This window comes from Panthera leo, chromosome C2 (assembly GCF_018350215.1).
Source record: "Panthera leo isolate Ple1 chromosome C2, P.leo_Ple1_pat1.1, whole genome shotgun sequence".
NCBI classification, from domain to species: domain Eukaryota; kingdom Metazoa; phylum Chordata; class Mammalia; order Carnivora; family Felidae; genus Panthera; species Panthera leo.
In genome coordinates this window covers 13,240,473-13,253,490 of record NC_056687.1, presented here as the reverse complement: position 1 = coordinate 13,253,490, position 13,018 = coordinate 13,240,473, and the positions used below count along the sequence as shown (strand labels likewise).

Genomic DNA, 13,018 nt, shown 5'->3' with positions numbered 1-13,018 from the left:
TAAGATCTATACCTAATGCTTTGGAAGAAGATTTGAAGCAATTAAATAATTAAACTGAAATCCATCCAAAAAGGCATTTTTTTGTTGCTTTTTAGGAAACTGAAGATCCATGAAGCACCTGAAATAAATTGTTCCCAGTCAAGCTGTTCTACTAGCTTAAAACAGACCTTTTAGTCAAAGGAAAAGCACAGAATTTCTTTTTCTAAACTTCATGCAACTAATAAACACTGACCAACCAACCCACTTGGGGTGAAACACTAGAGGAATTACAATTCAAATTAACAACAAAAAAATAAGGACTCCATTAGCATTACTGTTATTCAACATTTTTTTTGGAAGTCCTAGCCCCCAATACAATAAGAAAAAGAAACAGGCATAGATGTTGACGAGGAAAAGTCAAATTTAGTAGCTAACCAGAAATCTCAGAGAACCTATTAGAAAACTAAGTGTTTAATAACACGACCACTTAAAAGAAACAAACATGAAAAAGGACTAAATACCTTAAGAATAAATGAAGCAATAATTGAATAAGACTTAAATGAAAAATGATGTTAATAGAGATGCAGTATAAGAAGCTCTTGGCACTTCTTAAATTAATACATTTTAAAATTTATGCTAAATTTCATCTTTTTTTTTTAAAGATTTTTTAAAAAAATATTTTATTTATTTTTGAGACAGAGAGAGACAGATCATGAGCAGGGGAAGGGCAGAGAGAGAGGGAGACACAGAATCCAAAGCAGGCTCGAGGACCTGAGCTGTCAGCACAGAGCCCAACACGGGGCTCAAACTCACGAACCGTGAGATCATGACCTGAGCTGAAGTCGGACGCTTAACCGACTGAGCCACCCAGGCGCCCCATGTTCATCTTGAAAAAGTATGCTGTAATGGTTAACTGTACCAATTTGACTAGGTTAGGGTGCCTAGTTGTTTGGTCAAATATTCATCTAGATGTTCCTGTGAAGGTCTTTTAAAAATGTGATTAACAATTAATAGCATTTGAATAAAGAAATACCCTCCATAATGTGGGTGGGCCTCAACCACTCAGTTGAAGGCCTTAAGAGTAAGAACTTAGGTTTCTTGAACAAGGAATTCCCAAGACAGCAACATAGAAAACTTGCTCTGTAGAATTCAGACTCAAAACTGTAACATTAACTCTTACCTAATAAATTTCCAGCCTGCCTTCTGCCCTACAAATTTCAAATTTGCCAGCCTCCACAACTGAGTCAAATAATTTCTTAAAAATCAACCAATCTCTCTTTCTCCCCTTTCCCTCTATGTGTGTGTGTAAGCAGTATTTTCCCCTGGAGAATACAGATTAATACATATGCCAAAGAAAGTCTGAAAAAGAAGCAGAGCGGGGTGCGTGTGTGTGTGCGTGTGTGCGTGTGTGTGTATGTGTGATACTTGGAAATGAGATACAGAATATAGTATAGAAGTTGCAAGTATTTAAATTGTTATGATACAGAAATAAACATATTAGCTGCGCACAATAGAATCCTAATGTCCACAAATAGACACAGAAACAAATGAGAATTCAGTGTTATGACAAAAATAGTGAGGGAGAATTGGCTATTTCCAAAAAATTCGAGATTTAACTGTCTTGAACCATATTCTAAACTAGGTTCCAGATGGAATGAAGAGACAAACATAGAAAACAAAAATATAAAACTACCAAAATATTTTTTTTTTAATTTTTTTTTTTCAACGTTTTTTATTTATTTTTGGGACAGAGAGAGACAGAGCATGAACGGGGGAGGGTCAGAGAGAGAGGGAGACACAGAATCGGAAACAGGCTCCAGGCTGCGAGCCATCAGCCCAGAGCCTGACGCGGGGCTCGAACTCACGGACCGCGAGATCGTGACCTGGCTGAAGTCGGACGCTTAACCGACTGCGCCACCCAGGCGCCCCAAAACTACCAAAATATTAAAAAAAAAAAAAAAAAAAAAAAAAAATCCAAGCGGGGAGAGTTTTCCTAAACTCTGAAAGAGCAAACACAAATCTGTTCAAAGCAGAGAATTGCTTCCCTTTTTACTTTAGAGCTTCCTGTTTGCAATTTTTTTCCCTATTAGCATGTATTCCTTTTCTACTTATGTATGTTATTTGTTTTGAGAGAGAGCGTGCACGAGCAGGGGAAGGGCAGAGAGAAAGAAAGAATCCCAAGCAGGCTCCACTCTGCCAGTGAAGAGCCCAATGCGGGGCTCAGACTCCTGAACCATGAGATCATGACCTGAGCCAAAATCAAGAAGTGGACGCTTAACTGACTGAGCCACCCAGGTGCCACTATTCAAACTTCTTTTAAACAGTAGTTGTTCATAAATCACTAAGATATAATGACAACCAGTATATACCAAATGCATTCTTTTTTGTTTAAGTGGGCTTCATGCCCAGTGCAGAGCCCAACGCAGGACTTAAACCCACAATTCTGAGATCAAGACATGAGCTAAGATTGAGTCGGACACTTAATCAACTGAGCTACCCAGGCACCCCCAAAATGGATTCTTAATTTGGACTACCAGCAATAAAGTTATTATATCTTAAAATTAAAATCTGGAAAGAATAAAAAAATTTTAGAGATGATTAAAAATTATCACTTCGTTCTAGGGTTTTCAAATATTTTTGCTTTTGCAGTGAGACCTGTAAGATGAAATCAAAGTTTATATAGTCATAAACCCAATAAATACACAAGACATAAAACAGCTAAGATAGAGTTGCTTGAGTTAACATTTCAATGGGAAGCTCTAAGCTGTGCAAATTCAGCATATCTATGCCCTTACTAGCTCAGCTCCTTAAATATGCCTATGGCCAACAAAGTTGGAAGACACTGAACAAAACTCACAAGTTATACATATTGTAACTAAGTTTTAACAGCAAAAAGCACAAGGTAACTTAATTGTCTATCAATAGAGGAATGGCTAAACTGTGACACACAGATGTAATAGAATATCCCTAATAAGCACTCAGTAAAAATGTAGAACTAAATCTACTAACCTTAACAACAAAGAAATAAGAAGATTAAGATAAAAACAAGTTAAAAACTGTATATATTTTCTTTATAATATTTATAATTTATATTTTTAACATTTATAATATTACCTATTGTGACATACAAACATATTATGACCAATAAAGAAAAATATATCCATGGGAAATTAGTTCGGAAGAGAGTAGTTATCTCCCAAGTATGGGGGTTAACGGTGAAAGCTTTCCTGTTTTCTTTTCCATTTCCTTTTTACTGGAAATTTTTGTAATGAGTATATATTACATTTATAACCAGGAAAAATAATCAATGTTTTGATATTGAGGGGGAAAATTCCTCCAACCAAAAAACAACAAAATGAACAATCTAGAGAGAAAGTAGAGAAGAAGTAACTTCCACATTCCAAATTGAGTGGTCTAAACGGTTAAGGTGGGTCATTGAGTGAAGCCTACCTTGTCAAATGCAGTTTTTTGCTCAGGCGGGGGGAAAGCAGCTTTTTGTTCAGGTGGCTGTGCAGGAGCCGTCTTTAACTGAGCCGTGATAGCCTGGACCTGCGCCATCACAGCATTGTCAATGGCGGGAGACTGTGGTTTTGGAGGTTGCTGAAAAGTCTGAAGGATCTGCTGAAGCTTAAAAAATGGGAAAACTGATAAACCACATAGCAAAGTATAATCATAGTATCAAAAGTTAATTTACTGAAGAGAAAAAATTCTTAAAGGTGACTCAAAATAGCGTAGGCACAAAGTAAACTGGAAAAAGAAAACACCTTTTAGTAATGGTTAAGTCTGTTGTAAATATCAGGGATTGGGGTCACTTAAGGTTAAAAATATATGCTGACACCCCAAAGGCAGAAAATGATGGTCAAAAAGAGAAAATACACTGAACTGTAAACAAGGTAAATGAACGTTTTCTAGAAAAATGTAAAATTCACCTCCAATCCAAATAATTTTGAAGTTAATTGGAAATGCTACAATTACGAGCAACAATACCAACCAGTCAGCAGTTCTGAGGTTCTCTTCAAAGAGGTATTGCCATTTCTCAGTATGTGGCTCCCTTATTTTTCACCTTCCCACGTCTTCTCCATTTATCCCTATTCCATTACCTTCCTACTGAAGGCTTTTCCAGGTGAAAAGTAGAAATATTTCCTCCCTTGAATGTCCTCACTAGTTAGGCAAGGAAAATCAAAACTGACAATAGTACCTAACTGCAAGGAATTTAATCTCCAGACAGGTAGTTTACCTGTTGACCTTGAGTTGTCTGAAACAGTTGGGCCACAGCAGCAAAAGCATCAGAGCTAGGCAACTGCGGTACAGACGGTACAGAGTTTGTAGTGGCTTGGGGGGGTTCAGAAGAAACTTTAACTGGAGGTGGAGGTGAGCCTAAAAAAGAAAAGGTCATTAAGACCTACAAAAACTTTAATCTACACATTTTCCTTTTTGAACTCCATTAAGCTTTTTTACTATAACAACATTCCATTCATTTTAATATATAGTAAAAACACAGATCATGGTACTACAGCAAATACTGAAAGAGCATATTTTTACTAGAAGTAAGAATTATGGAAAGTAAACCATAACTTCCAATTTCTTTTTTATGGAAAAATTCCACCAGTACAAACAGACTTCAAACTTCACACACAGAAAAAGTTGTAACATTTTCTAAGCTCACAGATATATTTGACCATACCTTCATTATTAGTAACATTTTCTGGTACTGGAGCGGCATTACTAGTCCCTGCTGCCATGTCCAAAAGAGGCTGAATAATTTCAATTTTGAATACTCCATTTTTTTGCCAAAGGTTCAGCACGCGAACTATTTTACTCTGTTATGTGTAACAAAACATGAATATACAATAAATATTTGCATAAATAATGTATTATACCTCTTACTAAAAAAAAAAAAAATCCCAAGGCTAGTATTTCTGTACTAAATCTGTTTCACAAACAGAAAAAAAAAGTTATCTTCAGAATTACAACCTGGTTAAAAACTACTCTGATAAAGTAAAAAACAAAGAAGGGAAAAAAAGGGGGGGGGGGAAGAATCAGAAAAGAAATATAACCTGGATAATCCAAATATAATAAAAAATGTATTTGAAGTTTTCATTTCATTTATGATTACAAAAAAATGCCATCACCGACAAAAAAAAGTTATCTGAGGAAAGTAAATGAAGTGAAGAAGGATTTCTTCAGGATAATTATAACAGAATATTTACGAAACTGATCTGTAACTGATAGGTAAGTAATCTTATGGACCAATAAATATGGAGAGCCAGAGATGTGTTATTCATGGGAATAACTCTTATGTCCTACTCAAGATATGATCTTTTCTCCTGTATACTTATCCCCTAAGAATACTCCTCCAAGAACATAAATACAATATCTACAACACTCAAATTTATATACTATTTACTGTAAATGTCCTCATTCTTCATTATTCTGAGTAGATTTAGCAGTGTATTTCTCCCACCTACTGGGAGTTCTACTATAAATGTCCGTAAAGTTTTTCTACCTTTCAACAGTACATAGTAAAATCAGCTATAAATACAAGGAATGAAATACTGTAGTCTGATTGCTAATGAATACCATTTATGCTCTAGCATCTCTACAGGCAGGAGAAAGCCATCAATGATTGGTCCCTTTCTTCTGCAATAAGCAACAATATGAGAGGAGTACTGCCTTCCTCCACTGTAGAATTTATCACTCAACTACAAGTAAATCTTTCCAACAATGTCTTCTTTAAAGTAAGATGGTGGTCCTTTTTCAACAGTACAACATTCCTGAAGAACTTCACAAGAAATTAGATTAAACATGAGATGACCACAACAGGAAACACTGGATTTTGTTTCAAGTTCAGAGACCACCACATAATTCTAATAGTACAGTACATTTCAAATACATAATATAAACAGATTCAAATAAATATAGAAATAACAAGTTTTAACGTAAAAATGATTTTTACTATACCTTATCTTCAGATGGACAAAGATATAAATATTGGAATGTGGCAGTTATGTTTTTAGAGAATCTTGGCCCAAAAACATCTTTATCAGTTCCAAACTGATGACGAGACTGTCGCACAATTGAGTCAATTACATATAATCCTGGAACCTTGTACTCTGGTTTACACTACAAAGGTAAAAATGTAAAGTCAATACAAGAAAAGCAAAATCACAATTTGACACGCATTTATCTCCCTTTCATAGAATTCTATATATCCAATGAGTGTTTCTATTTAGAAAGCGCCTGAATATTTAGCTCTTATTGGCTAGCTTGTCAAAGTTCACAAACCCATACAGAACAATCAATTATCTTGATACTTCAAATCCCCAATAATTTACATTGCCCTCTGATCCTTCTATCTCCCCACAATTTCCTGGAATCAACATTACTTTACCAATCCCTAAGCCACTTCCATACAAATCCACTTATTATGATACCTCCTACTCCAACTTATCCTGATTAAAAAATAATTTTTGCCTTTTGAAATTATCAAAAAGATAATTTTAATAGCATCAATTTTAATTCTACTAAAGCATAGTACCAGCGAAAACAAAAGCTAAAAGGAGATACCATTTTTGTCTTATCAAATCAATAAGAAAAGAGACATTTATATACATTTCTGGTGGCACAATCTTTCTGGAAGATGATTTAGCAATAAAAGCAAAGCCTTATTTGATCCAACCATTCTACGTCTAGAAATTTACCATAAGGAAAACAATTAAGATGCATCTAATTTTCTCTTTAAGGACAGCCACTGAAGTGAAACGTCTAACAACACAGAACCAGCTGGATAAACTTTGGAAACAATCATGTGATGGAATACTCTACAGATGTTTATGATAAATTTAGTGGAGAAAAACAGGTTATCAATGTCACCATTTTCCCTTTTATGAATGTACATGTACACAATTAAAAAATGAGTAGATCCAGATATAAATATCAAAGTCATTTGGGGTGGTGGCATGCAGGTAATTTTAATTTTTTTCTCTTTTACTTATTTACACTTTGATGTGCTACTATAAAAACTTCTACTGGCCATTTTTTTGATCTACTGGGACTCTAATTCTCATCTATTAGCTAGTATTCAAAGGCCATGGATCAAAGACAATGCCACACACATTTATTAGTATATACCACACGATACAGCTCCAGGTTGGGGAAGAAGACAGAGAGGTTTAAGTATCCGTTCTCAGTCCTCTGGTGAGACAGATGTGTGCTAATCACATGGTTATAAAACCAGATACAACTGTGAAACTGAAAAATGATTTAATTATGACAGAAGCAGAAAAAAATTAGAAAGAAAAACTTTACAAAGTGATTTCATTTGAAATACTCCAGGATTAGTTAAATGTCAACAAAGCAGACAGGGCAAACAGCAGGGGAGGAATGTCAGGGAAGCATCCAGCACAGTACAAAAGACTGGCTGAGTACCTACCTCACACTCAGTGCTCAGTCAACAGTACTGCTATAAATTTGGTTTTGTTTTGTTTAAAAACAAACTCAAGCCTAGTGACAACTTTTTTTTGTAGAGTGGGTTTAAAAGTAAGCATCCAGGGGCGCCCGGGTGGCTCAGTCGGTTAAGCATCCGACTTCAGCTCAGGTCATGTTCTCACAGTCCATGAGTTTGAGCCCCACGTCGGGCTCTGTGCTGACAGCTCAGAGCCTGGAGCCTGCTTTGGATCCTGTGTCTCCCTTTCTCTCTGCCCCTCCCCTGCTCATGCCCTATCTCTCTCTGTCTCAAAAATAAATAAAAACATTAAAAAAATTTTAAAAAATAAAAAAAATAAAAGCAAGCATCCAGATTACAATGAAAAAAGTAAATTACAAATACTGATAACTAAAATGAGGTAATAATGAAATGAATAGTTACCTTTTTGATGAACTTTTCTACTATTTGAACTACATGCTTATAAAGCTGAAAAGAATTAGAAGAAAATTACTATAGTCTACATATTTCCACATTTTCAGTAATATAATTAGAAAATACTTGAAACCTTAAAATTTGCAAAATCTGAATAATTTTCAAGATAATAGTGAGTGAACCATGAGACATAATCCTTAGTCAACAAGTGAATATAAATCAGAGAGAAATTAAGTAAAACAGAAACTACTAGGGTGCCTGGCTGGCTCAGTCAGCTGACCGTCCGACTCTGGATTTAGGCCCAGGTCATCATCTCATGGTTAGTGGGATTAAGCTCCTCGTCTGACTCTGCGCTGATAAGGGAGAGCCTATTTGGGTCTCTCTCTGCCCCTCCCCTACTCACACACTCTCTTTCCAAATATATAAACAAACATGAAATAAATAAATAACACAGAAACTACACCCCCCTCCCTTGGAAAAGAAGTTCCTTTTCTTAGATTTTTAATCAATAAGCCTTAATAAAGCAGTTTATCAAGCAACTTTATGAGGGATAAGAACAGTGTAATAAAATAACAGAAACACCTTTGATTTTACTCTCCATTTCAGTTAATTCAACTTTCTGAGTCAGTCTCTCTCTCTCTCACACACACATACACAGGCAACTATGTGAGGCAACAGACGTGCTAATTAGCTTGACTGTGTTAACCATTTCATAATGTATGTATGTATCAAACTATCATGTCCCTCTTTTCTTTTTAATGTTAAACAATTTTGAGAGAAAGAGAGAGAATCCCAAAAAAATCACTCAGTGCAGAGCCTGACGCAGGGCTCGATCTCACAAATGTGAGATCATGACCCAAGCCAAAATCAAGAGTCAAGTGCTGAACCAACTGAGCCACCCAGGAGCCCCAAACCATCATGTTCTGTTCTGTTCAATTCTATTCTTAAATATATTCGATTTTATTTGTCAATTATACCTCAACAAAGCTTGAAACAATATAAAGGGGAGATACTATAGAACAAAAGGAAAAAAGCAGGTTTTGAAATAATATGTTACAACGCAAATACACTGTACTTTATTATCATACACCTTCAGCAAAAGCTAGTTACTGCTCTCTGATTCAGGCCTAAACTAACAGGTTGAATTCTCATGTTTAACAATATTTTCAAAATTTCCAAAAACATTTTTCAAATTAAATATATTTTATTCTTACCTTAATAGCTTTAATAGCAGCTTTAGTGATAAGAATCATCTTGGCTCGAGAGATGGGAGGTTTCATATCCATAAGTGAAAAGAGCTTAAAAAAAAATAATAATAATTTAAAAATTAAAGGTAAAGTTAGAAGTCAATTCCCAGTTCTACAAAGACACTGTAATTTATTAACTAAAAGAATAACAAACTTTTGAAACTAAGTTTAAGATTTTAGCTAGTAAAGAAAATCCAAGCACTTTTCTATATAACCTGCATCACCACTAAGAAAATACAGTGGGGAAACAATATTAAACATTAGCAAAGAAGAAAAAAAAAAAAAACATGAAGAAATTTACAAAATCTGTAACTAAAATAATTACAAAGTTTTGCTGAAGAACTCAAAAATGATTTGAACAGAAACATACCATGTTCCTGGACTGAGAGCTATAGTCTGACTCAATATTTAATGCAAACCTTACTGAGATTTTAGAGAACTTTAAATAATTCTAAGGTTCCTTTGGAGAAAGATTCATTAAATCAGGAAGACATTTAAAATCCTGGAATTCACAATTTCTTGGATTAGTCAGGAATGGCACCATAAATGGCACCATACTGAACAAATCCCATGACAGTAAATCCAACAATCAGGTGCTCCCCATGAGATTTAACCATCCATGTATACTCCTTCCCCCCAAAGTTTAAATCGAACCAAGACATAATGAGAGCCCACAGTGGGTTATAAAGACAAAACCCTGACACGAAGAAGCTTATATCTAGCTTCTTAAATTCTTCTTCTGCTTTGTCTGTCTGTTTGTTTGTTTGTTTAATCATGGGCAAAACACTCACTTAGGACTTCTAAAAACATATTTTGAAGTAAGTTTCAGGGATTTATATGAATCATATTTCCTTCCATTTTCATCTAAATAATGTTGATATTTCAAATATGGAATCTCTAAAGACACAGACCTTTACTAGACCACTAAGAAGCTAACCTAAAGGACAAAGTCTCTCTTCATACGGTAAACAGTCCTACCTGGTAGGGTATCCTAAAAATTCAGAGAATTTTCACAGCTTTTCAAAACTACAGACACAAAGGGACTACAGGTAACAGTAATATTAGAAAAGGTATGGAATGACAGATACAATCAATACAAGAACCAGACTTAAGACTTAAAACTCTGGTTTAAGCAGAGAAAGAATTTTTCCATAAGCAGTATTAAGATACAGAAAATAGGAGAAATGCAAAGACATTAAGAAAGGAATTTTGTTTTCAAAAAAGTGGTTCTCTAAATAAGGTCATGATTCTTTATTATTTACCAATGTAATAAAAATTATCCTTGAGAACAATGCTAACAGAAAACAATTAGAAAGGAGACAGTAATCTTTGAGATTATATAAACTAATGAGAAATTAAAAAAAAATAAAAGATAATGTAAAGTAGGACAACTTAAATGCAAATTCTAAAAACGTAGGGCACCTGGGTGGTTCAGTCTGTTAAGTGTCTGACTCTGGGTCAGGTCATGATCTCAGCCCTGCACTGGGCTCTAGGCTGTCAGCCCAGAGCCGCTTCAGATCCTCAATCTCCATCTTTCTCTGCCCCTCCCCCACTTGCACACCCATCTCTCAAAAATAAAACATTAAAAAAAGTTCTAAAAACGTGAATGTAAAATTCTAAAAATTTTAAAAATGAAATATATAGCATGCATTTATAAAGGATATATTCTGACCATTTATGAGTTAAAAAACTTTGAAGAATTAAGACAATTTATTATTACTGTTCTATTTCCTTCTCTGTACCTTAAAGCAAAGAAAAGGAACGCAAAAAAGTTTATATATGGATCTTAAGGAAGAACAACAGTGAAAACTACTTCTCTGGTAATTAAAAGCTTGTAGAATCATATTTTCATGAAGCCTGAGCCAAAGCTAATATTCATTTAATGTACTGAATAGCACTTCTTATTTCAGCAGTAAGCAACTTGCCATAGAAAAAAACTCAGCCAACAGAGCACACAAGACAGATCAGTGTACCTTTTGATAAAATGCTCCATAATCTATATTTAAATTATAACTTGTTAAAAAAAATTAAAATACTATATCATAAAGTAGTATAACCATTCAAGCAAAAGACCAGCAAGAGAACCTCAAGTGCTACCCATTATCTAAGAGACAGTGAAAAAGGTATTATGTTAATACATTTCAGGAAGAAAAGATGACTTGGGAAGAGGGAACCAACATTTGTGAACTACTATGTATAAGGAAGATTTAAGTTTAGTGGTACATAAATTCATCTAGTTTCACATTAACAACTAACAGATTCTCTTATACCTGTTTTGAGATGATACTCAAAAGGGTTACAACATCTGTTTTGGATGATGCCCAGGGAATGGGTGTGAACTAAAATTTATAGATTTCATAGCTCACAATTCCCAAGAGCATACTCATACCCTTAATAAAATGCTGCTTATTGATTAAATACATACCACATCATTAAGTATGATGGGGAACACAGACAAAATATCAAACACGCATTTATGCCTGTCTATATGCATTGTTTTGACTCAGGAGTAATGATGAAACACATTGAATTTAAATTCCGGAAGCCTACTGGAATTCAGGCAGACATGAGAATACGGATCTGGAACACAAAAGATCCAGGCTAGAAACTGGAAAGTCATAGAATCAAAGCCATGAGTATGGGTGAGGAGAAATGTGTAGTTAGGAAGACAACCAAGAACATATAAGCTAAGGTATACCAAAAATTCCTGTGTGGTACAAAGAAAGGGGTTGCAAAAATGAACACCAGGACAAACGCCAAAAATTAAAGGCATTTGCCAAGGTCAAATGGTATTAAGAGGTACAAACCAAACCTTGTTCAGTTTGACTATGAGGTGGCTGAACAGATATGTTTCTGAAAGTGATTTCGAAGTCCAACTGGTAAAGTGGCAGGTGAGGAGGCAGAAATGCAGTTTTGGATCATTTTTCACTAATGTAATGAATCTCTGAGAGCTCAGAAATAGCAAATTAAGTGTCTCATACACAGAGGAGGCAGAGCCCTGTTTCAGTGCTTTACAGATGACCACCCTTAAGTATCTCTTATTTGTGAGCACTGTAATCCTTCTATAACATTTAAGTTTCTTTTTAGATGCTCTTTCCTTTACAAATGCCTTTCTTAAACCTTAAAGCTGTACAATTGTATTTATATAATTTATGAAGAAAAACACTACAGGCAGATATAGAAGTTTCAAAACTGGAGGTTTAAAAATCACCTTTTAAAAGCTCAGTGAATGTTAGCAATATTTTATTGACTTCTTCAAAGCACAAATTTATCCATCAGTCTACCTTTTTTTTTTTTGAGACAGAGCGCAAGGAGGGGAGGGGCAGAAAGAGAGGGGCACAGAGGATCTGAGGCAAAGTCTGTTGACAGCAAACAGACTAATGTGAGGCTTGAACTCACAACTGTGAGATCATGACCTGAGCTGAAGTTGGACACTTAACCAACTGAGCCACCCAGACACCCCTTCAGTCTCTACTTTTGCAAAGCAAAAAGGTCCCTAGTATCCAGATCAATGCCTTCATTGGAAAAAGAGACTCAGAAATTATGCTGAAATCGATAGACTTTACTGTAACTATGAACACTGGCACTATGTATTTAAATAGAAACACCAATAGCCTTTATGATAGTTAAATATTGTAGTTCCATTTTACAGAGGAGAACACTGAGGCACAAAAGTTCAAGAATAGCTAGAAGTCATAAAGCTAATTAAGTGGTAAATTCAGTCTGTGGTCTACCACTGCCCGAAGCTCAAGTTCTTTCCAATAACTACCTAAGAATAAGCAAATTATTTAATTAATTCTATAATACATTACCCCAGTGGAATGAATACACAGATATTAAAGATGATAAACACTGTATGACTAAAAAAATATACATATACACACATGCATGCATGGAGACCCAAATGAGAAAGTAGACAAAAATATAATTGTTA

General features: G+C 35.0%; 1 protein-coding gene across 6 annotated transcripts in view; it reads right to left on the bottom strand.

The window, feature by feature from the left end:
- SCAF4 (SR-related CTD associated factor 4) overlaps positions 1-13,018 on the bottom strand; it is a 59,969-nt gene that overhangs the window by 28,072 nt on the left and 18,879 nt on the right. For 5 of the 6 annotated variants that reach the window (XM_042903558.1, XM_042903563.1, XM_042903562.1 and 2 more), the window contains exons 2-7: positions 9,052-9,135; positions 7,847-7,891; positions 5,941-6,102; positions 4,664-4,799; positions 4,217-4,356; positions 3,430-3,606 (exon numbers count right to left, since the gene is read on the bottom strand). In XM_042903558.1, the coding sequence (XP_042759492.1) occupies positions 3,430-3,606; positions 4,217-4,356; positions 4,664-4,799; positions 5,941-6,102; positions 7,847-7,891; positions 9,052-9,135 (744 nt within the window). The remainder of the gene's footprint in view (positions 1-3,429; positions 3,607-4,216; positions 4,357-4,663; positions 4,800-5,940; positions 6,103-7,846; positions 7,892-9,051; positions 9,136-13,018) is intronic. The other variant, XM_042903559.1, reaches the window with a different exon arrangement.